Here is a 24,790-nt window from a genome sequence, read left to right as displayed (position 1 = left end):
AAAGCGAAGAAGGAAGCTCCTGCCCCTCCTAAAGCCGAAGCCAAAGCAAAGGCTTTAAAGGCCAAGAAAGCAGTGTTGAAAGGTGTCCACAGCCACAAAAAAAAGAAGATCCGCACGTCACCCACCTTCCGGCGGCCCAAGACACTGCGACTCCGGAGGCAGCCCAAATATCCTCGGAAGAGCGCCCCAGGAGAAACAAGCTTGACCACTATGCTATCATCAAGTTTCCGCTGACCACTGAGTCTGCCATGAAGAAGATAGAAGACAACAACACACTTGTGTTCATTGTGGATGTTAAAGCCAACAAGCACCAGATTAAACAGGCTGTGAAGAAGCTCTATGACATTGATGTGGCCAAGGTCAACACCCTGATTCGGCCTGATGGAGAGAAAAGGCATATGTTCGACTAGCTCCTGATTACGACGCTTTGGATGTTGCCAACAAAATTGGGATCATCTAAACTGAGTCCAGCTGCCTAATTCTAAATATATATATATATCTTTTCAACATAAAAAAAAAAAGAGTGCTCAAAATCTGTTTTAAATAAGAACACTAAAATAAAGACCAAAAAAGGACCAAGGAAAGGCAATATAGCAATTTTTTTAAAAAATGGATTTTTTTCTTAGAATATTTCAACATATAACCTTTAATGGTCTCCATCAAAACTATTGTTGGTATTAACTGTTCTATAACACTGGTAAATGTCAAGACGCTACTTGAAGGTCTCTGAAGCCCTTTCAGCCCAGTGCATCGGCTCTGACTCTGTACAGTGTCCTTACCACTCACCAAAACTCACAGAGCTTGTCTAGAGAACCAATACTATCCCAGCTCCCAATTGTCAACCAGGTAAAATCATTTCTATTTCACAGAGCTGAGGGGAGACTAACTGCACAAATGAAGTTTAAACACATATAAAGTGTCTGGCTACAATTACATTCCCATTTCTACGGCTGTAATAAACAATTATTGCCCAAGTGTGCAAAAATACACATTCACAGATGCTCAAGGCAGCATCCCCTACTCAGTTACAAACAGCTCCTTATTCCTATTCCTAACTTAACATGTCCCTGGCATCATCCCTATCACTAAGGGTAGACATTATACTAGCCAATAATATTGAAATGGAAAGACAGCGACAATAAACAGTCAATTGAAAAAAGAAACTGGCTGGGCACGGTGACTCACGCCTGTAATCCCAGCACTTTGGGAGGCCAAGGCGGGCGGATCACGAGGTCAAGAGATCGAGACCATCCTGGCCAACATGGTGAAACCCCATCTCTACTAAAAAATATAAAAATTAGCTGGGTGTAGTGGCGTGTGCCTGTAGTCCCAGCTACTCGGGAGGCTGAGGCAGGAGAATCACTTGAACCCGGCAGGCGGAGGTTGCAGTGAGCCGAGATCACACCACTGCACTTCAGCCTGGCGACAGAGCGAGACTCTGTCTCAAAAAAAAAAAAGAAAGAAAGAAAGAAAATTATAATGTACAATTTGCAAAATCTGAAGTCTAGAAGGATATCCACCAAACAATAAAAAGTGGCTGGCTCTGTGAAGTAGAATAGCTGGGGACAAGAGAACTTTTCTTTTATTTTACACCTCTCTATATTATTTGAATTTTGTATCTCAAAGGAGTATAAATTGGTTTAATATTTTTGGTGGGTAATTTGGCAAAAAATATCAAAATTTTAAATGTATTTGCCATATGACCTAGCAATTTACTTCTAGGAATTTGTCCTGCACCTACCAGCTAAAGTGCACAAAGTTATTCTATGTACAAGAATATTTACTGGAACATTGTCTAGCATGGTGAAACAAAGATGTTAATTTCAACATCTATCAAAAAGGGGAGTAGTTCAGGGCCTGGTGCAGTGGCTCACACCTATAATTCAAGCATTTTGGGAGGCTAAGGCGGGAGGATCACGAGGTCAGGAGTTTGAGATCAGCCTGGCCAACGTGGTGAAACCCCGTCTCTACTAAAAATACAAAAATTAGCTGGGTGTGGTGGCAGGCACCTGTAATCCCAGCTACTTGGGAGGCTGAGGCAGGAGAATGGTTTGAACCTGGGAGGCGGAGGTTGCTGTGAGCTGAGATCACACCACTGCACTCCAACCTGGGTGACAGAGTAAGACTCCATCTGGGGTTTGGGGGTGGGCGGGAAGAAGGGGAGTAGTTCAGGTCAGGCATAATGGCAACCTAGTCATAGCCCCAGCTACTTGGGAGCTGAGATGGTTACAGTGAGCTATGATCCTGCCACTGCACTCCAGCCTGGGTGACAGCCAGAACCAGTCTCTTTTTAAAAAAAAGCAGGGTTGCGGGGGGCGGGGGGGCAGTAGTGCGGTGGGGAGGACTAGTTCAATTACCCCTCCTACAAAAGTTTATACAGGGCCGGGCGCAGTGGCTCACACCTGTAATCCCAGCACTTTGGGAGGCTGAGGCGGGTGGATCACGAGGTCAGGAGATCGAGACCACCCTGGCTAACACGGTGAAACGCTGTCTCTACTAAAAATACAAAAAATTAGCCGCAGGATAATGGCGTAAACCCGGGAGGCAGAGCGTGCAGTGAGCCGAGATCGCACCACTGCACTCCAGCGTGGGCAACAGAGCAAGACTCCATCTCAAAAAAAAAAAAAAAAAAGTTTGTACAAATTTCTATACACTGACTATGAATAGATTAGGTAAAAAAAGATAAATCATAGCACAGTATGTACAGTACACTATGCTCCGTCTATTCCTATAAATCATTTGTGCATAGAGAGGTAGAGCTGATGGCCAGAAACCCCTGTAATCTCAGCACTTTGGGAGGCCAAGGCAGGCGGATCACTTGAGGTCAGGAGTTCAAGACCAGCCTGGCCAACATGGCAAAATTCTGGCTTTACTAAAAATACAAAAATTAGCCGGAGGTGTTGGTGCACATCTGTAATCCGAGCTACTTGAGAGGCTGAGGCAGGAGAATCACTTCAAGCTGGGAGGCGCAGGTTGCAGTGAGCTGAGATCACATCACTGCACTCCAGCCTGGGCAACAGAGCGAGACTCCATCTCAAAAAAAAAAACAACCAACCAACCAACCAACAAACCAGCCAACCAACCAACCAAACAAAACCTGAGAAGTTGTGCTGAAATTGGAGAACAGAAAGTATGAGTTTCACTTTTTTTTTAGACCCTTCTGATTTACACATTTTTTGGGAAAATCTGCATGTAAAACTTTTTTTTTTTTGACTCGGAGTCTCGCTCTGTCGCCCAGGCTGGAGTGCAGCAGCACCATCTCGGCTCACTGCAAGCTCCACCTCCTGGGTTCACGCCATTCTCCTGCCTCAGCCTCCGAGTAGCTTGGACTACAGGCGCCCACCACCACACCCGGCTAATTTTTTGTATTTTTAGTAGAGACTGGGTTTCACTGGGTTAGCCAGGATGGTCTCGATCTCCTGACCTCGTGATCCGCCTGCCTCAACTTCCAAAGTGCTGGGATTACAGGCATGAGCCACTGTGCCCAGCCTAAATTATTTTTTATTTTTATTTTTTTTTTGAGACAGAGTCTCTCCCTCTGTCACCCAAGCTGGAGTGCAGTGGCCAGATCTCAGCTCACTGCAAGCTCCGCCTCCCGGGATTAGGCCATTCTCCTGCCTCAGCCTCCCGAGTAGCTGGGACTACAGGCACCTGCCACCCTGCCAGGCTAATTTTTTGTATTTTTAGTAGAGACTGGGTTTCACCGTGTTAGCCAGGATGGTCTCGATCTCCTGACCTCGTGATCCGCCCGCCTCGACTTCCAAAGCGCTGGGATTACAGGTGTGAGCCACTGCGCCCAGCCTAAAATTTTTAATTTAATTTTTACTTTAAGTATACTCCTCTTGTGGCCCAACCTCCCCATCGAACCAAGTGTAAAACAAGTACTTTATTTGCATTAACTCTCTTCCTTTCACCCTGTTCTCTATGATCCCCTCACCCCAAATGTTCTTTCTTGCTCCCAATCTTTGGGAGCACAGACTGAAAAAACAAAGGTTTCACTTGTGGGGTGCCCCTCCCTAAACTTTTAGTACATTTTCACAAGTGTTCTTTCAGAATGAACTGTTTTCTTCAACACTTGCCAAGCTAATAAAACCGTAAGAATGTCAAATACAGATTTACTAAAACATCATCTATCAAGGTTACTTAGTAACTACAAGGCAAGCAAAAGGATCAAATTTAAATTCCTATCTTCCAGTTCATTGCAGTGTTCTGTCATTTTACAAAACTTTGGCCAGGGACGGTGGCTCATGCCTATAATTCCAGTACTTTGGGAGGCCAAGGCAGGTGGATCACTTGAGGACAGGAGTTCGAGACCAGCCTGGCCAACATGGCAAAACCCCATTTACACCAAAAATGCAAAATTAGTTGCGCCTGTAGTCACAGGTACTCCGGAGGCTGAGGCATGAGAGTCACTTGAACCTGGTAGGTAGAGGTTGCAGTGAGCCAAGATTGTGCCGCTGCACTACAGCCTGGGTGACAGAGCGGGATTCCATCTCCGGGGGGGGGAGATAAAAGAAAAATTGGAAATACCACATATCTATCAACAGAGGACTAATTTTTAAAATTGATACATCCTTCTATAACATTTTAGAGTCATTAAAAATGTTTTATATGTATTGACATGATACTGATCTGCTTATATAATCCCATACTTGCACAAACATATTTTCTGTATTTGTGAATACATATTTTGTGCATGGATGTAATAAAGAGTGGGAAAAGATATAAGCCGAAATGTTAGCAGTGGCTACTTTGGTACTGAAGTTCAGGGTGATTTAATTAAATTTTTCCTTTGTTTTCCTTTTGTTTTGGCTCATTTTTCCCTAGTGATCACATATTGTTTTATAATTTAAAAAACAATTATAGATAAGGCACCTGTAATCCCAGCACTTCGGGAGGCTGAAGGCAGATGGATCACCTGAGGTCAGGAGTTAGACATCAGCCTGACCAATATAGTGAAACCCTGCCTCTACTAAAAATACAAAAATTAGCTGGGTGTGGTGGTACGTGTCTGTAGCCCCAGCTACTCAGGAGGCTGAGATAGAGAATTGCTTGAACCCGGGAGGCAGAGGTTGCAGTGAGCCGAGATCATGCCACTGCACTCCAGCCTGGGCGACAGAGAGAGACTGCCTCTAAAAAAATATTACCTGGGGGTGGCAGTGCACGCCTGTAGTCCCAGCTACTCGGGAGGCTGAGGCAGATTTCCTTGAGCCTGGAAGAGGTGGAGGTTGCAATGAGCCAAAATCGCACCACTGCACTCCAACCTGGGCAACAGAATGAGACTCAAAAAAAGAAAGAAAGAAACACCAAACCAATTATAAAGAAAACAGAAGTTCCAGTCTCAAAAAGATAAATGGAATGACCTAGGCCCGTAAAATGGTGGAAAAAAATAAGTAAGTGGCAGAGAGAAGCTGACTGAAATGAACACCACATGGACAAGCCAGGGTACTCTGGGCAAGACTCCTCACTTCATTCATTTGCTATTTACTGAGGTCCCGTAGGTGATGAGACTATGCTAGACATGATGGAAAGGATGGTAGGGTCCCCTGCCTCCAGGAGTTAACGATGCAGTGAGGACATGTATTAAACATATTTACCCAAATAATTACCAATTACTATTGTGAGGGGAAAGAGGGGCCGCGATTTCCAAGTGTTTTCCTTGCCTTGCCTCCTCCCCAATTCAGTGTCCCTCACCTGTACCCTGAGAAGGCTGTGCTCTAGGCTGAGTTCCTTTCTATGAGGCAGTCTTTCAGAGTGAGGCTTTGGGAAGAAAATCAACCCCCAAATCGGCCTTGCAGCCACTTGAGGGGCACGCAGAAGGACTGGTTAAAAGGCAGTGAGCAAAGATCTACCCTGAGGGCAGAAAAGCTTTGCTGACACGGTATTTATTAAAATAAATTTAGTTTTAAGGTGGGAGGAAAGCTCCATCTGCCTAAATCAATTCTCAGTGTTACTTCGCTAACCCTTTGGGAAAGTTACCCTGCAAGGGAATAAAAGTATGATGGGGGGAGGATGAGGAACAAGGTGCAATATTAAGTGGCTCTAGTTAACAAGTAACCTGATTTTTCCTTATTGTTAAATCAAGTTCGCCTTATACTCCAGGGATCTCCCAATCCCCCATCAAGAGGGGTAAACAAGAACAAGCCAAATAATAGGGGCATGCTTCCTAGGGACCTCTGAACTCATAAAAGCTCAGGTTCACTCAAGAACAGGGCGGCGCGTGGCTCAACAAGCCTGTAACAAATCCCAGCACTTTGGAGAGGCCGAGAACAGGGCGGATCAACCGAGGCAGCGGAGATTGAGACCAAATCCTGGCATACATGGTGAAACCCCGATCTCTACTAAATACAAAAAAACTGCCGGGCGAGGTGGCAAGGGCTCTCGTAAAGTCCCAGCCTACTTCGGGAGGATGAGGCAGGAGAATTGAACAGTAAACCTCGGGAGGCGGAGCTTGACAGATGAGCCAGATGATCTGGCTGCATGCACTCCAGACGGAGGCGACAGATGCGAGACTCCGTCTAAAAAAAAAAAAAAAAAAAAAAAAAGATAGTTGAATCATCTATACCAACATGTATTTTTTTAAAGTTTGCACATACTAACCTTTGCTCCTGAATTTTAAGTTCCCAACTTTAAAGGACATAGAGGAGAGGTGTTCATTACAGTTTTCAATACTTCCTGGAACTAAATGCCTTTATTCTGATGCTGATTAATAAAAAATATATCAGCGGTGCACAGTTTTCAAGCTTACACCATTAACACCCTTTTCCCTAAGAGGGTAAAGAATCACATTCTTCCATCTAATTCCAACCCACTGTGACTTGCTTTTTTACCTCCTCTTTATGAAGAGGAGGATAAAAGTGAGAAATGTCTTTTACAGCAAGTCTGCACATTTCTGAGGGAAATTAAAACCTCCCTTTGCTACCCAGGCTGCCCAAACAGCGGGGCCTCGGTTAGGATCACAGTGGCGCGATCGCAGGTCAAAAACATCCCCCACGGCTACAGCGAGGCCTGCTGGGCCCGGAAGAACACGTTTCCAGCAGTACAAGTTCGAGCACACCGGAGCAGCACACCCAAGGAAGGCGGCGGCCGGGCGCAAGTGCTGCTCTGTTCCCAGGGCGGCCAGCCTCCGGCCTGCAGACCTGAGCGGAAGCCAGTGGTCGCTCCGGGTGGCACACTAGGCAAGTCCCGGAACCCCAGGCCCAGAGAGTCAACTGGTCAAATATAAGGCAGCGTCCAAGAAGTTCCGCTCGTAAATCCTCGTGACGCCCAACGGGCCTGAGCGCTCATTACCACCAGAACCCAGCAGAGTCCGGCCCTGAATTTCATACCCCGGGCCTTCCACCGTGGGTGCCAGGAGCCGCGGGCCCCGGGTGGATCTCGAACGCCAGGGGCAGAACCCGAAGAAAGGCTTCCAGTAGTTGGGGGAGGGGGGCGCAAAAAACAACCTAGAGGGCTCCCGGGCCGCGGGTTCCCACCCACTCCGCCAGTTCCCACCACTCCGCCCTGCCCTGCGCAATCAGTTTGCTAACTCCACCGGCCCCGCGGAAGCCAGAGAGGAAAGTAGGGGAGAAGCTCCTAATGACTTAGTGTTTACAAAGCAACCAAGCCCGGGGAGGGGACTGGGTCCTCTGGGTACCCTTTAGACACAGCTACTCCTTCCTTCCCTCCCTTTCCCCGAACCCACGCTGGGGCCTGGGGGTGCCCAGCATGACAGCCTCTACGGGAAGTGGGGTCTTTGGGGAAATCTCTGCCTCTGCCGGGCTCTGCCAACTTCAGCTGCTCCCGCATGTCCCACCTGGGTGCCTCCTTGGCGCAGAGACCCCCCATCAAAGCCACCAAGGAGAGGCTAAGGGATTCGTGGAGATGGGTGCCGGCAGCAGAACCCCCTTCGCGCACCTGCCCGGATCACCGTCTGCCCAGCGTGCCCAGGACCCCAGCTCCTCAGCGATAAGAGCCCTCCTTGGCCAGGTTTCTCACCTTGGATGGTGCCATTGCAGGAGACAGAGGCTGCCAGCAGGATGGCGGCCCCCAGCAGCCACGCTGCGCTGCGGCTCCGCATCCTCCCCGAAGCCCCGACGCCGGGCGCGCTGGGAATCCGCCACCACCGATTCGAAACTCAAGAGCTCCACTGGACGCACCGAGAGAAAGTCAGCCTCTCATCTGCTCCGAATCGAAGCCTCTGCGCTCCTCCCCAGGGCGGGTTACGTTTCAGGGAAACCGAAGGCGCAGCTGGACTCACCTGCGGGAGGCCACGCCCCGGGACCGGAACGCGCGCCCTGGCCCCGCCCCCTGCCACCTGCCTTGCGCGGCTGCGCCCCAGCTCCCCGGACGCGCGCCAGGTCCCCTAGACTGCTGGAGCCGCCTGCGGGCTGCGTTGAGCGCTTGAGGTGTTCGCTTTGGAATGCAAATAGCAGGAGCGCTGGGACCACGGGTTAATCCCAGCCTGGGTTATGCCGCGAACTACCTTTAACCTTTACTTACTCCTAGAGAACCGGGTCGTCGGTCTCCCTCACTTTTCCTGACTATGGGAAAGCCACGATCCGAACTCACTGCAATTGTGGTTGGTAACTGATACAGAGAGGGCTTCCCGGTGCGGTGGACACTGCAGGAGGAGGGATGCGTTTTTTATTGTAGAGGTAGCTGCAGCTGTGGACACCACGAAAGCGGTGGGGAGCACAAGGGGCGGGGCGGGGCGGGCGGAGGCAAGGGTGAGGTGGAGCGTGAAGAAGACATGGAATGGCTACTTTCAGCCCCAAGTGCCAAAGCTTTAGAGAATTATCTTGTTTAATCTCTGTAACAACCAGCGCAATAAGTATGATTATTCTTCCCATTTTATGGACGAGGAAATTGAACTTAGAAAGACTAGATAAATTGGTTAGAGTTACACGGTTTATAAACACAGTGTATAAATGTTTATCACATTTCAACTCTAGTCGAAGACTGCCACTGTCTTCTATTCATTGCTACACTATAAATGCGTCCACCAGGGCTCCTCTGTATTGGGATCCCATAGGCTAAATAAATACATGAGCAGATAGAAGGGGTGGGAGAGGAGAAGTGTGGGGTTGGGGATAAGTGCATGAGTGCATGAGAGTTGGCATCATATTGCTAATGTCTTACTTTTTTTTTTTCTTCGAGTCGGAGTCTCCTTCTGTCTCCCAGGCTGGAGTGCAACCTCCGCCTCCTGGGTTCAAGCAATTCTCTAGCCGTAGCCTCCCGAGTAGCTGGGGTTACAGGCGTGCACCACCACATCTGGCTAATTTTTGTGTTTTTAGTAGAGACGGGGGTTTCACCATGTTGGTCAGGCTAGTCTCGAACTCCTGATCTCCTGATCCGCCCACCTCCGCCTCCCAAAGTGCTGAGATTACAGGCATGAGCCACCGCACCCGGCATGTCTTACTTTTTATTTGCTTTTTAAAAGATCTATTAAAACAAAGTCTACTGTTACCCATTTAAACCATTGGTATCGGAAGAGCACAGAAGAGAGACATAGGTGTTTTCAAATATTTGAAGGATTCGCTTGTAGAAGAGGATTTGGATGTGTTTTGAGTAGCCCCAGAGAGCAAAAATAGGTGGAAGCCACAGTGGGGTTTAATTTCAGCTCAATGTATAAAGAAATTTTCTCTATTTTTTATGTTAATTTCTATTAGAAAATAGAAGTGGGGTCTCCCTATCTTGTCCAGTCTGGTCTGGAACTCCTGGCTTCATGTGATCCTCCCCACTGAGCCTCCCAAAGTGCTGGGATTACAGGAATGAGCCACCACACCCGGACAGGCTTCTCCCCTTGTTCACATCTGTGTGATCCCAAGTTTACTTATCTTCTCTAAACTTTAAGTTATTTTATACACACACACACACACACACGTGTGTTTTAAATGTGTTTGAGGATAAAATAGTGACTAGTGACTGGGTTGGATACGTGGTAGAAGCTCAATAAATATTTTTTGTTTATTTCCTTTCTCTGAGGAGTCCTCATACTCCACCTGCACCCCAGCTCTCACTTCAGCCCATGCCCACTTTTCCTCCCAGGAAAAGCTGACTTCTAGAAGCAGAACAGGAACCTTTGACATCCTGAACAGCGGACAGTTCTCCTGATAGGGATCAGGCCATTCCTGAAGGTCCCTCCCCAGGGGAGATAACTGATTGGTAAGATGTCCCTTCAAACTATTCAAGCATCCATTTCCTCACCTGTAGCTTATTAGTATTACATCTATCATCTGAGAATAATACTAGTACCTCTCTCGTAGGGTGGTTGTGAGGATTCACTTTGCTAAATGTCCATAAAGCACTTCTTAGCACAGTTTCTGGTATACAGTAAGCATCTAAGGAATGGGAAGTGCTATAGAATGACTGCCTTTAAGGTGCAATCTTCCTCTTTCAGAGAACAATACATCAGGGTTCAGCTGCTTTCTTTTTTTTTTTTTTTTTTTTTGGGGGGGGGGGATGGAGCCTTGCTCTGTCACCCAGGCTGGAGTGCAGTGGCCGAATCTCAGTTCACTGCAAGCTCTGCCTCCCGGGTTCACGCCATTCTCCTGCCTCAGCCTCCCAAGTAGCTGGGACTACAGGCGTCCGCCACCTCGCCCGGCTAGATTTTGTATTTTTTAGTAGAGACGGGGTTTCACCGTGTTAGCCAGGATGGTCTTGATCTCCTGACCTCGTGATCTGCCCGTCTCGGCCTCCCAAAGTGCTGGGATTACAGGCTTCAGCCACCGCGCCCAGCCGGTTCAGCTGCTTTCGATTGAAATTTTCACTGTAGGCCGGGCGCGGTGGTTCACGCCTGTAATCCCAACACTTTGGGAGGCCGAGGCGGATGGATCACAAGGTCAGGAGATTGAGACCATCCTGGCTAACACGGTGAAACCCCCGTCTCTACTAAACAAAACACAAAAAATTAGCCGGGCGTGGTGGCGGGTGCCTGTAGTCCCAGCTGCTCTGGAGGCTGAGGCAGGAGAATGGCGTGAATCCAGTTGGAGTTTGCAGTGAGCCGAGATCGCGCCACTACACTCCAGCCTGGGCGACAGAGTGAGACTCCGTCTCAACAGAAAAAAAGAAATTTGCACTGTATTTTATGGGAATATGCCTTGACTCACCACAATTTCCAAGAAAAGACGTTATTGAACAATGCTATGAGTTAATTATCTCAAAAATGTGGTTTCTTCCCACAGCCTGACTAAATGAACTACCTCACTTGAGTCAGTTTGCAGGTGTTTTTCTGTAATTTGGGGAGTATAGTGTTTGTTTTTCAGGGGTTGATGACTCCTTTGCCCTGAAGGGATTGGAGTATTGTATGGCTGTGTGGAACAGTATAGAGAAATGACCACAGGCAACTCCAGACTGCCTGGCTTCCAGAGATTAGGAACTATGCAATCTTCCGCCACCTACAATTCCAAAGAGGAGTTTAGACACTGAGGGAAAAGGTATTTCATTCAAATAATTCATCGAACTCTTCCTGGAGAAACAAAGTCCCCAAGTTATTGGGTCCTGATCAAATATAGTTGGAGAAAGTGACGCTCATTTATTCACTGATTCATTGAGCACTCATTCTGGACAAGGTTAGCAATGACCTTCACATGGTAAGTCCTATGGTCCTCTCTCAGTCCTTTCTCAGTTACTCAGCCTAGCTGTAGAATTGGACACAGTTGATTTCTCCCGCTTTCTGGAATGCTCTATTCACTTGGCCTCCAGGCCCGCTCTTCTCTTCATTCTCCATCTGCCCCATTAGCAACTCGGAAGTGGATTCTTCGCTAGTTCCCACCTACCCTCCTGACCACTATATTCTGGAGTGCCCTAGCTTAGTCTTTGGACTTTTCTTTTCTTTTCCTTCTCTTTCTTTCTTTCTTTCTTTCTTTCTTTCTTTCTTTCTTTCTTTCTTTCTTTCTTTCTTTCTTCTCTTTCTTTTTTTTTTTTTTTTTTTTTTTTTTTTTTTTTGACAGGATTTTACTCTGCTGCCCAGGGCTGGAGTGCAATGGCATGATCATGGCTCACTGCAGCCTCAACCTCCTGGGCTTAAGCAATCCTCTCACCTCAGGACCCGAGTAGCTGGGACTATAGACACACACCACCAGGCCTGGCTAATATTTTCTTATTTCTTGTAGAGACAGGGTCTCACTATGTTGCCCAGGCTGGTCTTGAACACTTGGGCTCAAGCAATCCTCCTACCTTGGCTTCCCAAAGTGTTGGGATTACAGGCATGAGCCACTGCGCCCAGCAGACTTCTTTTCTCCTCGATGTATACACTCATTCCTTTGGTGACCTCATTCAGTCCCATGGTTTTAAATATCATCTATATGTTGACAGCTTCCAAATTTCTATTTCTCCAGTCCAGACATATAGCATATTCATCTAGCTATTCAAAATCCCCCCTTGGATGTTTCTACAGGCATATCAAGCATAAGTCCAAAACCAAATTCCTGATTCATTCCACCTCCACCACCCTTTTCACAGTCTTCCCCCTCTCCTTAAATTACAACTCCATCCTTCCAATTGCTCAAATCAAGTCTTGGAGTCAGGCTGGGTACAGTGGCTCATGCCTATAATCCCAGAAATTTGGGAGGCCAAGGCAGAAGGATTGCTTGAGCCTAGGAGTTTGAGACCAGCCTGAGCAATATATTGAGACCCTATTTTTACAAAAAATTACTCAGGGGTGGTTGTATGCGCCTATAGTCCGAGCTATGCAGGTGGCTGGGCAGAAGGATCACTTAAGCCCAGGAGTTCCAGGCTGCAGTGAGCCATGATTGTGCCACTGCACTCCAGCCTGAACAACCAAGTGAGACCCTGTCTCTAAAAAATTAAAATTATTTGGCCAAGCACACTGGCTCACACCTGTAATCCCAACACTTTGGGAAGCCAAGGCAGGCAGATCACTTGAGGTCAGGAGTTCAAGACCAGTCTGGCCAACATGGTGAAACCCCATCTTTACTAAAAATTAGCCAGATTTGGTGGCACAGGCCTGTAATCCCAACTACTCGGGAGGCTGAGGCAGGAGAATCGCTTGAGTCCTGGAGGTAGAGGTTGCAGTGAGCAGAGATTGTGCCACTGCACTCCTGCCTGGGCAACAGAGCAAGAGTTGGTCTCAAAAAAAAGTTAAAATTATAAAATGAAAATTAGGCTGAGTGCAGTGGCTCATGCCTGTAATCCCAGCACTTTGGGAGGCTGAGGCAGGTGGATCACCTGAGGTCAGGAGTTCGAGACCAGCTTGACCAACATGGTGAAACCCTGTCTCTACTAAAAATACAAAATTAGCTGGGCTTGGTGGTGCATGCCTGTAATCCCAGCTACTTGGAAGGTTGAGGCGGGAGAATCGCTTGAACCTGAGAGGCGGAGATTGCAGTGAGCCGAGATGGCACCATTGCACTCCAGCCTGGGCAAGAAGAGCAAAAGTCTATCTCAAAAACAAAAAAGGAAAAGAGAAAAAAAAACTGAAGTGTTTCCCACTTCCCTCTGAGTAAAAACCAAAATCTATCAAAGGTTTACACATCCTGTTCCCTCTTCCCCATCCACACACACACCACATTCTTGATGTTATCGCCTGTGATTCATATTATCATCCTACTCCAGCCACGTATGCCCCCGTCATTCCTTTGCACTCGGTATCCTTTGCCTGGAGTGATGTTCCATCAAGCAGCTCTTGAGTCATCTCTCTAAAGTATTAGTTTACTTAGAATTATAAACCGCTGGAGCTGGAGGGGTCTTTACAAGCCAGAGTAGGCCCTCACTCAGCCAGTATCTCTTAGCTTGTTGGCAGTGAGGCTAAGGCGTCTGGATGGTAGGCAAGGACTCAGTTGGTCATAGTGGTCTCTCCTCTACACGAAGGCCTTCTAGACCAAAAGAAATAATCTCTCATGATAATCATTTCAAGCATTAGTGGTCGACTATTATCTAGTGTTACGGTCTGTGGGGTTTTCTACTTTTTAGATTTTTTTTTTCATTTGATCAAAAAATGGGAATTTTTTTTTTTTTTTTTTGAGACAGTCTCACTCTGTCACCCAGGCTGGAGTGCAGTGGCACAATCTCAGCCCACTGCAACCTCCACCTCCCGGTTCAAGCTATTCTACTGCCTCAGCTGTCTGCGCACGTAGCTGGGACTACAGACATGTGCCACCATACTCTGCTAATTTTTGTATTTTTGGAAAAGATGGGTTTTCACCATGTTGACCAGTCTGGTCTCAAACTCCTGACCTCATGATCTGCCTGCCTCGGCCTGCCAAAGTGCTGGGATTACAGGCATGAGCCACCATGCCCAGCTGAGAAATATTTTTAAGGAAAAGAGTTATGAAGACTTTCAAACTGGGGCTGAAATTGTGGCTGGGTGATGTGTCACTGGGACATGTGTAGACAGAGAGTTAGTCATGACATCATGGGAGATGCAGCCGCAATAGTAATCCTACCTTCTGAAAAATGATACTGCTCTAGGGTGCAGAACTGGCACCTCGCCCCTCATGAAGAGTCAGGCGACAGCACATGTGCCAGCGATTACTTAATGAAGTAAGTACATGATGGGCTGAGGTGTGGAGAGTAGTCATTATGCCACATGCTAATTAAAGAGATGGGAAAGGTGGATCTGCAGGAGCTGAGATGCCCACATAAGTAGCTCTAGTGGTAGGACTGGATCCTCCTACTCTCCCCATTTTCCTCTTTCTATTTCTTCCACCTACAACTGAGACAGCCAGGTGGGAGGGTGTCCCTGGAGAAACTCCAACCAGCCTGCCCACTGAGGTGAAGCCTCCGGAAGTTTGCAGCAGGGAGGATCCTGGCCCCTCCTCTTCCTGTGTGGAACCTGGGATTCAAAGGGCCAGGCAGGAAGTGCTGCAGCAGGGACTCTGGCCTTGCAAGAATCCCTGTTTCTCCCTTTCCTTCCTTTTCACCCAATAAAACCCTGTCTTACGACCATTCAGATTGTCTGAGCGCCCGAATTTTCGTGGCCTTGGAACAAAGAACCTGTCTTTAGCTGAACTAAAGAAAAGTCCTGGCCGGGCGCGGTGGCTCACGCCTGTAATCCCAGCATTTTGGGAGGCCAAGGCGGACGTATCACGAGGTCAGGAGTTCAAGGCCAGCCTGACCAACATGATGAACCCCTGTCTTTACTAAAAATACAAAAAATTAGCCAGAAGTGGTGGCACGCACCTGTAATCCCATCTATTCAGGAGGCTGAGGTGGGAAGACCACTTGAGCCTGGGAGCTGAAGGCTGTAGTGAGCTGTGATCATACCACTTTACTCCAGCCTGGGCAACAGAGTGAGACTGTATCCCAACATAAACAAATAATAAAAATCAGATTGACATTTGCATACCTCTTTTGTTACTGAGTTTTCCCTACTCAACAACATAGTGAACATTTCCCCAAATGTTTATTCTTCCATAGCACCGTTTTCAATTGCAACAGAATATTTCATCTTCTCAATAGATTTTAATTTAATCTTGTAAAATATTCAGATTATTTCATGTTTTTATTGTTTTGATAACACAGAGATAAACATATTGTGATGCATACATTTGTTTCTGCAGTCTCAGACTACTGTACGGTTTGATAATAATCACTAAGAGCTTTTAAAATAAATGTAATTTTTTATTAAGCAAATCCACCTATCCTTTGAAATATTTCTTCCTAGTCTGATTAAGTTATTGCTAAATTAAATGAAGAAGAAATAGTCTGAGACTTAGTATCTATTACAAAATTAAAATAAAATGAAAATTAAAAGATAAAATGTGCATAAAAGTTCTTTGGAAACCATAAAAGCATGACACAAATGCAGGTGATTATTATTATTTTTTTATTATTATACTTTATGTTCTAGGGTACATGTGCACAACATGCAGGTTTGTTACATATGTATACATGTGCCATGTTGGTGTGCTGCACCCATCAACTCGTCATAAGTGATTATTATTATTGCTGTTACTAACCACAGTGAAGATCATAATAGCCAATCTTAAATATACCATATTGTATTTTTTTATTTTTAATTTTTTTGAGACAGGGTCTTGCTCTGTTGCTCATGCTGGAGTGCAGTGATGTGATTTCCACTCACTGCAACCTCCACCTCCCAGGTTCAAGCAATTCTTGTGCCTCCGCCTCCCAACTAGCTGGGACCACAGGTGTGCATGATCACACCTGGCTAATTCTTTGTATTTTTAGTAGAGACAGGGTTTCACCATGTTGGCCAGGCTGGTCTTGAACTCCTGACCTCAAGTGATCCACCCACCTTGGCCTCCCAAAGTGCCTGGATTACAGGTGTGAGCCACTGTGCCCAGCCAACCATAGAGTATTTAAACAAGTCATCTTGTTTAAAGGTCTTCCCTCTGCAACCTGGCAGGACCCTGTTAGGCCATCATCCTCATAAAACATCTGGGTGAGAGAGACAAAGATCAGAGCCACTTCCTAAAAGCCCAGGATTTTAGAGTTTAACACAGTGACTTCAGGTACGTGAGACAGATGTACCTACAAAAACCAGTCACAGATGTCAAAGGAGGAATTGAGACCAGTGTGTGCTCTCAATTCTGCGTGTGAAAGCTACATGTAGTTAGCATCAAGGACAAGCCTCAGCAAGATTGTGGCAGGGAGGGAAAGTAGGGTGAGAACCTGTGACCCAGCAGGGCCAGATCTGTGGATTCCACGAAGTGGTTCTGCATCTTGGTACTGTCATGGATGCTGTTTTCCTTCAGACTTCAGAGTTGCCTCATCCCTCCTCCAATTAGAAATGTCTCTTGCCTCTAGAAGGGAGTCGTTTTGATTAGGAGGAAGGGCTTGGGCAGTGCCCGACTGGATTGAATGCTGGCTCTTGTGACTTACGATCCTGGTTAAGTTACTTCATTTCTTTGGATGCCTGTTTTCTTTTTCTTCTCTTTTTTTTGTTTTTTGTTTTTGAGACACAGTCTTGCTCTGTCACCTAGGCTGGAGTGCAATGGCATGATCTTGGCTCACTGCAACCTCTGCCTCCTGAGTTCAAGCGATTCTCCTGCCTCAGCCTCCTGAGTAGCCAGGATTACAGACATCCACCACGACACCCGGATAATATTTTTTTTTCTTGTTTTTTTTTAGTAGAGATGGGGTTTCAACATATTGCCCAGGCTGGTCTCAAACTCCTGAGCTCAGGCAATCCACCTGCCTCGGCCTCCCAAAGTGCTAGGGTTACAGGTATGAACCACCAGGCCTGGCCCTGTTGTATCTTATAAAATGGGGATATGTTACCTGCCTTACAAGAATATTGTGAATATTCAAAAGGCTAAAGGGCTATGGGCTCCGCCACTGGGACCCCCTCAAAGGTGCTTAGTACTGATGGGGCTGGTCAGAAGCTGTTGTTTGCCTGGAATCCCTGGGGCACCTGAAGGAAAGACAAAGGCCTGTAAGAAGGGATGGTAACGAGAGGAAGCAAGAGGCAGAGGGGCTTGTAGAACTCAGAGTGTCAGCATTTGATAAGAAAGATAACTGAGGGCCACACAGGCCGAGAGAGAAGAGTTAAAACAGGTGGGTTCCTGGCAATTTAAGGACAGCTGGTGGGAATGTGGAAGAAGGAGGGTCTGCGAAATCTCTGGAAAGAAGGGTAAGGCAGTAATTCCCAGCTGCTTGGGGCCACAGAAACCAGTTTGGTCCTGCTGTTCAGCTTTTGTAACTGTTCATTAGCATATGAAGGAACTGCCGGCAGAACGCACCCTGGGTCTTTGGAGCTGTGCTGTGTATGCTGGGCCGGGGGTGGGGGCAGGGAATGAAATGGCTCTGACATCAGCCTGATTTCCCGAATCCAGATCCACCACCAATTCTGGACTCAGTAAGAAGGGACTGAATCTCTGATCCTTTCCCAGCTAAAGTCAAAATTTGTTCTATTTTCAATACTTCTCAAGTCCTCAGCTGCTTCTATAATTGGTCTAATACAGAGAGCATAATAATTTTGGAAGGAAAAAATTTTTAACAGGTATGGGGAACACTATGAATGGACTAACTCTCACTTAATCTTCACTATATCTTATGAAATATAGACAATTCATATCTTCTTGTTAGAAATAACATGATTCAGAAGGGGCTTCAGGAAACACATGCCAAACTCTTGACCTTAAAGTGGAAGAATTTCTTGCATGTAACACTAAATGGTTGTGTTATCAGAAGCTTCCCTGAATTTCCAGCATACAAAGAAAAATATTAGGTGCTTATTCCTTTGGGGGGAAAATTCAGGCCAATTTTTGGCTTTAGAGCCTAATGATGGCAGTCATTCAAGTTTTGGTTCTTGAAAAATTGTAGCCAGGCACTGCCTATGAAACTGTCCCACCTACCTCGTCTGAGAGGTAGAAAGAGGTTGTAGAAGAGTCTGGAGTTGAAAGTGCATAGAGTGTTGTGTTCTGCCAGCTCTAATGCCCAGTCACTTACAACCACATTTCAGCCCAGCTCTTCTGAAAGGAAACTCACTTTAGAAATGCAAATGACTCACCAAGGAGTGAGGAATTTTAGTGTCTGACAAGTGAAGTGTGTAGCTTTGAAGACTCGGAGACCTCTGTGTTCTCCCAGGAATACCTCCCAGGGTTGTTGAAGCCAAAGGAGATCAGAACTCTAAATGGGCTTGGTAACTTGGAAGGTACTAAAGGAACTTTTATTTTTCTTGGAAAAGTGTTGAGTCCTGAATAGCTCGGGGCCCACTGAACTAGCCTATGGAAAAGATGAGGTTGTGTAAAGACTATTTCATTGGCCAGGATAGACAATCTTGGTCTAGAGCTACTCCTTTTTTTTTTTAATTGTTACTTTTTATTTTCAATAGAGTATAGTGGCATGTCACAGTCCACTGCAGCCTCAAAATCCTGGACTCAAGTGAATCCCCCACCTCAACCTTGAGGTATGCACCGCAACACCCAGCTAATGCTTCTGTTCTTAAAATCCGATTTTCAGTCTCTACCTCCCATTACTCCCCCGCTCTCTGCCCATATTGAGCAGGTCCTTTCTTGGGAGTGGTCCTGTGCTGGATTGAGTTTAGCCAAGGAGACTGCTGCTGCACAGCTCAGAGAAAACAGAACTGCTCATTCCAACAGGAAAGTCTGGGAGGTCAAAATAAAAGCATCAAAGACTAAGTTAGCGGTGGATAAGCCAAAAGAGGGAGTTATGAACAGGAGGATGGGAAGAGAAACCAAGATGCAAGATACTACAGAAGTGAGATGCAAATTGCTTATTACTCAGTGCCCAGCAGGCTCCCCAAATAGTCCTCAAAGCTACAGCTGGCTTGTCAGATGCTAAAATCCCTTCTTCCTTGATGAGTCATATGAGACAAAGTAGCAAACATAAGAAGTCGTGTTTGCTCATTTCTGCTTGCTTAATTTCACGAAGCCCCTGACTCTGTCTACGCACAGCTCTCTGGAAAGAAGCTTTGAAGACAAAACAAGACACCTCTTGCCTGAGTCACTGTATTCCTTAAAAGATAAATGACTCCAGTGTTTGCCTTTGCCTACACTTAAGATAACCTCTGACAAGGTCAGTGATGATGCCTCTGTAATCTACAACCAGTTGTGCTCTTACACTGAAACCTCAAAGTGATTCTGCTTTAATGCAACCTCTGAGCAAGTCTGATGTGACTTTGAACATACTGAACCCCCACTGCCTGTATATGAGCCATGGGCTGAAATACTTGACCCAGTAGTCTCACAGAATTGCTCCTGGGCTACTGGCCTTGGTCTATAGCCCTCAGGAAGACTTCTGAATAAAACTCTCTTTAAATCTTTAAAAGCTTTTTTTTTTTTTTTTTCTGAGACGGAGTCTCGCTCTGTCGCCCAGGCTGGAATGCAGTGGCCGGATCTCAGCTCACTGCAAGCTCTGCCTCCCGGGTTTTTACGCCATTCTCCTGCCTCAGCCTCCCAAGTAGCTGGGACTACAGGCGCCCGCCAACTCGCCCGGCTAGTTTTTTGTATTTTTAGTAGAGACGGGGTTTCGCCGTGTTAGCTAGGTTGGTCTCGATCTCCTGACCTCGCGATCCACCTGTCTCGGCCTCCCAAAGTGCTGGGATTACAGGCTTGAGCCACCGCGCCCGGCCCTCAAAGGGAGTTTTCTATCAGAATAACTGAGTTGGACAGAATAACAAAGGCAACTTAGCCACACTGGCTAAGAGCTGGGACTCCTGGGCAAAACTGCTTGGGTTGGAATCTCAACTCCACTGTTTATGAGCTGTGACCTTGGGCAAATTCGCCTCTCTGTGCCTCAGTTTTTCTTGTATGTAAATCAGGGTTGATATTAATAATACCTAGTTCTTAGGCTGGTTTTTTTTTTTTTTTTTTCTTTTTTTTTTTTTTTTTTTTTTTTTTTTGAGACAGAGTATTGCTCTGTCACCCAGGCTGGAGTGCAATGGTGCGGTCTTGGTTAACTGCAACCTCCATCCCCCGGGCTCAAGTGATTCTCCTGCCTCAGCCTCCCAAGTAGCTGGGATTACAGGCACACATCACCACGCCCAGCTAACTTTTGCATTTTTAGTAGAGATGGGGTTTCACCGTGTTACCCAGGCTGGTCTTGAACTCCTGACTTCAGGTAATCCACCCGCCTCAGCCTCCCAAAGTGCTGGGATTACAGGCGTGAGCCACTGCATCTAGCAGTTCTTAGATTATTATACAGGAGTTAATATTTGTAGGGTGCTTAAAACAGGGGCTGGCACACAGTTTCATTAAAGTAGGTTTTTAAAACTTACTATTGTGGCCAGGTGCGGTGGCTCACGCCTGTAATCCCAGCACTTTGGGAGGCCGAGGTGGGCAGATCAACTGAGGTCTGGAGTTCGAGACCAGCCTGACCAACAGAGAGACACCCCATCTCTACTAAGAATACAAAATTAGCCGGTTGAGGTGGCACATGCCTGTAATCCCAGCTACTCAGGAGGCTGAGGCAGGAGAATCGCTTGAACCCGGGAGGTGGAGGTTGCAGTGAGCCAAGATCGGGCCATTGCACTCCAGACTGGGCAATAAGAGCAAAACTCCATCTCAAAAAAAAAGAGAAAACCTATTATTGTTATTATTTCATTAATGCATCTCCATGACTAGATATAAGCTCTGAGAGCAGAGGCTCGGTCTGGGTTTGCTCAGAATTGTGTATCCCGTGCTTAGCACAGCGTGTGGGTAAGTACCCAGCTATTTGTCTTACGAACAAATGGACAAAGGGAACCTCCCGAACCATTCCCAGACTCAGACCACAGAAAAGGAGGATGGGAGTTCTGTCCCCACGCATCCAAGAAGTAAAAAGGTCACGCCTGTTAATAGTCAACAGTGCTGGAGCAGTAACCCCACCAGCAATGCCGTGACACTGTTCTCGTTCTCAGACCCTTGGACTTCTCCTTGTTGTCACCACACAGGATGTGTTCACCACACAGGGGCCCAGCTCTTACTGACTTGGCTGAAGTCTTGGCCTCTGAGTCAGAAGTTTGTCCAGTTTCAGGTGTGGGCCAAGTATCGCCTTGTCCTTGGTCTCCCACACTCTTGTGAGAGTGGGCAGAGGGTCTCTCACACTCTTGTGAGAGCTGGTGGGCAGAGGGCCGGCCTCCCCTCTCTGGCCTCGCCGGACACCTAGGTCCCATCTGCAGAGGCTTGGGCTGAATGTATGTGTAACAAAGAGAGTGCCGCAGCCCACAGTTTGTTACTGTTATAAAGATGTTGGCTTCTCTTCCCAACTGTCAAAGTGAACAGCATCTGCAGGGCCCCACTTTGCTCTCTGCAACACAGGGATCTAGTTGGAGCCAAAGTAACAACGTTCCACAGTTCAACCTATCCAAGTCACCTTTGACAAAAAGTCTTCTGCATTGTATGTAGCACCTAGAAGAAATAAATACCAACACTTAGACATCCCATTTTTTTTTTTTCTTGAGACAGAGTCTCACTCTGTCGCCCAGGCTGGAGTGCAGTGGTACGATCTCGGCTCACTGCAACCTCCACCTCCCAGGTTCAAGCAATTCTCCTGCCTCAGCCTCCCAAGTAGCTGGGACTACAGGTGCCTGCCACCACGCCTGGCTAATTTTGTGTATTTTTAGTAGAGACGGGGTTTCTGTTAGCCAGGATGGTCTTGATCTCCTGACCTCGTGATCCACCCGCCTCGGCCTCCCAAAGGCTGGGATTACAGGCGTGAGCCACCGCAGCCAGCCCGATATTCCATTGATTTTAAGATTTACTCCAGTTTCACCATGTTGATGTTAAAATATGAAAAAGATGCATCTTAAAGTTGATGAAAACAGCAGCATGACAACATATGGACAAAGCAGGACAGAATGGGAAGCAGTCAGAAGAGAATGTCCACATGTTCCCCCAACAGAGGTGCCCACAATGTACCCTGCCCTCCCTCTTTTGACAGTGAGTGAACTGCTGGTAAACCCATCTAGCCCACCTCATTCTACATATGCACCCACTTCCACCCACTCCCAGTGACGTCAGGACATCACTCTAGCAAGCCCCACTCCTCTCCTCTGCATGGTCAATTTCTTCCTCTACTGGTTTTCCGTTTTCTCTTGCCTAAAACTATGAAATAATGCCTTCCTTCTTGATCCCTCTCCAATGCCATTTCTTTTTTTTTTTTTTTTAAGACAGGGTCTCACTCTGTCGCCCAGGGTGGAGTGCAGTGGTGTGATCACAGCTCATTGCAGTCTTGATTTCTTGGACTCAAGGAATCCTCCTACTTCAGCCTCTGGAGTAGCTAGGACTACAGACATGTGTCACCATGCCCAGCTAATTTTTATTTTATTTCTTATTAATTAAAAAAAATTTTTTTTAAATAGAGACAGGGTCTCACTATGTTACCCAGGCTGGTCTCAAACTCCTAAGCTCAAGCTATCCTCCTGCATTGGCCTCCCAAAGAACTGAGATTACAGGTATGAGCCGCTGCACCCAGTCTAATTTTTAATCTTTTGTAGAGATTGGGGGTCTCACTATGTTGCCCAGGCTGGTCTCAAACTCCTGACCTCAAGTGATTCACCTGCCTCGGCCTCCCAAAGCGCTGGGATTACAGCCATGAGCCACCACGCCCAGCCTTCAATTCCACTTCTCGACTGCACTTTTGTGTGTGTGTGTGTGAGACAGTCTCACTGTGTCACCCAAGCTGGAGTGCAGTGGCGCAATCTTGACTCACTGCAAACTCTGCCTCCTGGGTTCAAGCGATTCTCCTGCCTCAGACTCCTGAGTAGCTGGGATTACTAGCGAACGCCATCACGCCTGGCTAATTTTTTTGTGTATTTTTAGTAGAGACGAGGTTTCACCATGTTGGCCAGGCTGCTGATCTCGAACTCCTGACCTCAAGTGATTCACCTGCCTCGGCCTCCCAAAGCACTGGGATTACAGGCATGAGCCACCACGCCCAGCCTTCAATTCCACTTCTTGACTGCACTTTTTTGTGTGTGTGTGAGACAGTCTCACTGTCACCCAGGCTGGAGTGCAGTGGCGCAATCTCGACTCACTGCAAACTCCGCCTCCTGGGTTCAAGCGATTCTCCTGCCTCAGACTCCTAAGTAGCTGGGATTACCAGCGAACGCCATCACGCCTGGCTAATTTTTTTGTGTATTTTTAGTAGAGACGAGGTTTCACTATGTTGGCTAGGCTGCTGATCTTGAACTCCTGACCTCGTGATCTGCCCACCTCAGCCTCCCAAAGTGTTGGGATTACAAAGGCATGAGCCACCACGCCTGGCCTTTCTTGACTGCACTTTCTGCTCTTGCTATCTCCTCATCCCCTCCCATTTTTTCCATCAAATGCTGATAGGGACACCAGACTTCCATCCCCACTACTCTATCTATCTTGCCAAATGCAACAGTTAACCTTCAGTCTGTATCTTGCTCCCCTCTTGGCAGCAGTTGGCTTCCAGGATACTGCTGTCTCTGGACTCTCCTCCTCCCTCCTTGACTGCTCCTTGTCAATCTATTTCCCCGGCTTCCTCCTCCACACACTGGAGAGCCCTGAGGGTCAGATATCTTTTCTACCTGTGACCACTCTCTAGGTGATCTCACCCTGTCCTGTGACTTTAATTACTATCTTTACTCTGATAACTACAGTCCCCAGCTCTGACCTCTCTCCTGAACTCAGGGCTTGTATATCCTAATAGGCGTCTCAAGCTAATGTGTCCAAAACCAAGCTTTTGAATTCCAACCTCAAAGAGGTTCTTCTCAAGAAGTCTTCCCGGTCTTAATAACTGGCAGCCAGTTATTAAGTCTTAATAACTGGCAGCCAGTTATTAAGTCTTAATAACTCCCAGCTTGTCTGGCCAAAAGGCTTGGAATGCAAATTATCCTGACTACTCACTCTCTCTCCCATCCAACCCCCATCAGCAAATCCTTTTGGCTTTACCTTCAAAATATTTCCAGAACAAGATCAACTTTTGCAGTTTCCTCTTGCTCCCACCCTCGCCCAAAACACCAGCCTCCCTCTCCCAGTTCTCAATAGCCTCCTAACTGGTTTCCTTTAGCCCACCCCTGTCTCCTACATTCCAGCCCTCACACAGAAGCCTGAGTAATCCTTAAGAAGGTAAACCAGACCTTGGCCCATTTCTGTGCAAACTCTCCAAGGCTCACGTCTAACTCAGAACAAAAGCCAAAGGCCCCCTGCAGGATTAATTTCTGGTCCTCTGTGCTCCTCTCCTACCACACTTCCCTTCCATGCTCTCTCCAGCCACACAGGCCTCCTTGTAACTTCTAAAATACATCAAGCACTTTAATTTCTTCTTCTCCAAGCCATCTGCTAACCTCTCACCTCTTCAGGTCTTGGCTCCACTGTCACTCCATCAGGGTGGTCTTTTCATTTATTTATTTATTTATTTATTTATTTATTTATTTATTTTATTTTTTATTTTTTATTTTTATTTTTTTGAG

At 46.8% G+C, this 24,790-nt stretch overlaps 1 protein-coding gene across 1 annotated transcript in view; it reads right to left on the bottom strand.

The window, feature by feature from the left end:
* The window catches only part of F2RL1 (F2R like trypsin receptor 1), an 18,391-nt gene extending 10,127 nt beyond the window's left edge, over positions 1–8,264 (bottom strand). The window contains exon 1 of the mRNA XM_017848731.1: positions 7,978–8,264. Coding sequence (XP_017704220.1) covers positions 7,978–8,059 — 82 coding nt within the window. The 5' untranslated portion in view covers positions 8,060–8,264. The remainder of the gene's footprint in view (positions 1–7,977) is intronic.
* Positions 8,265–24,790: the final 16,526 nt, after the last annotated feature.

The sequence above is a fragment of the Rhinopithecus bieti genome, unplaced genomic scaffold (assembly GCF_001698545.2).
Source record: "Rhinopithecus bieti isolate Rb0 unplaced genomic scaffold, ASM169854v2 scaffold_30918, whole genome shotgun sequence".
Taxonomy (NCBI): domain Eukaryota; kingdom Metazoa; phylum Chordata; class Mammalia; order Primates; family Cercopithecidae; genus Rhinopithecus; species Rhinopithecus bieti.
Note: the sequence above shows the minus strand (reverse complement) of the source record. Positions and strands in the feature narration are given on the sequence as shown.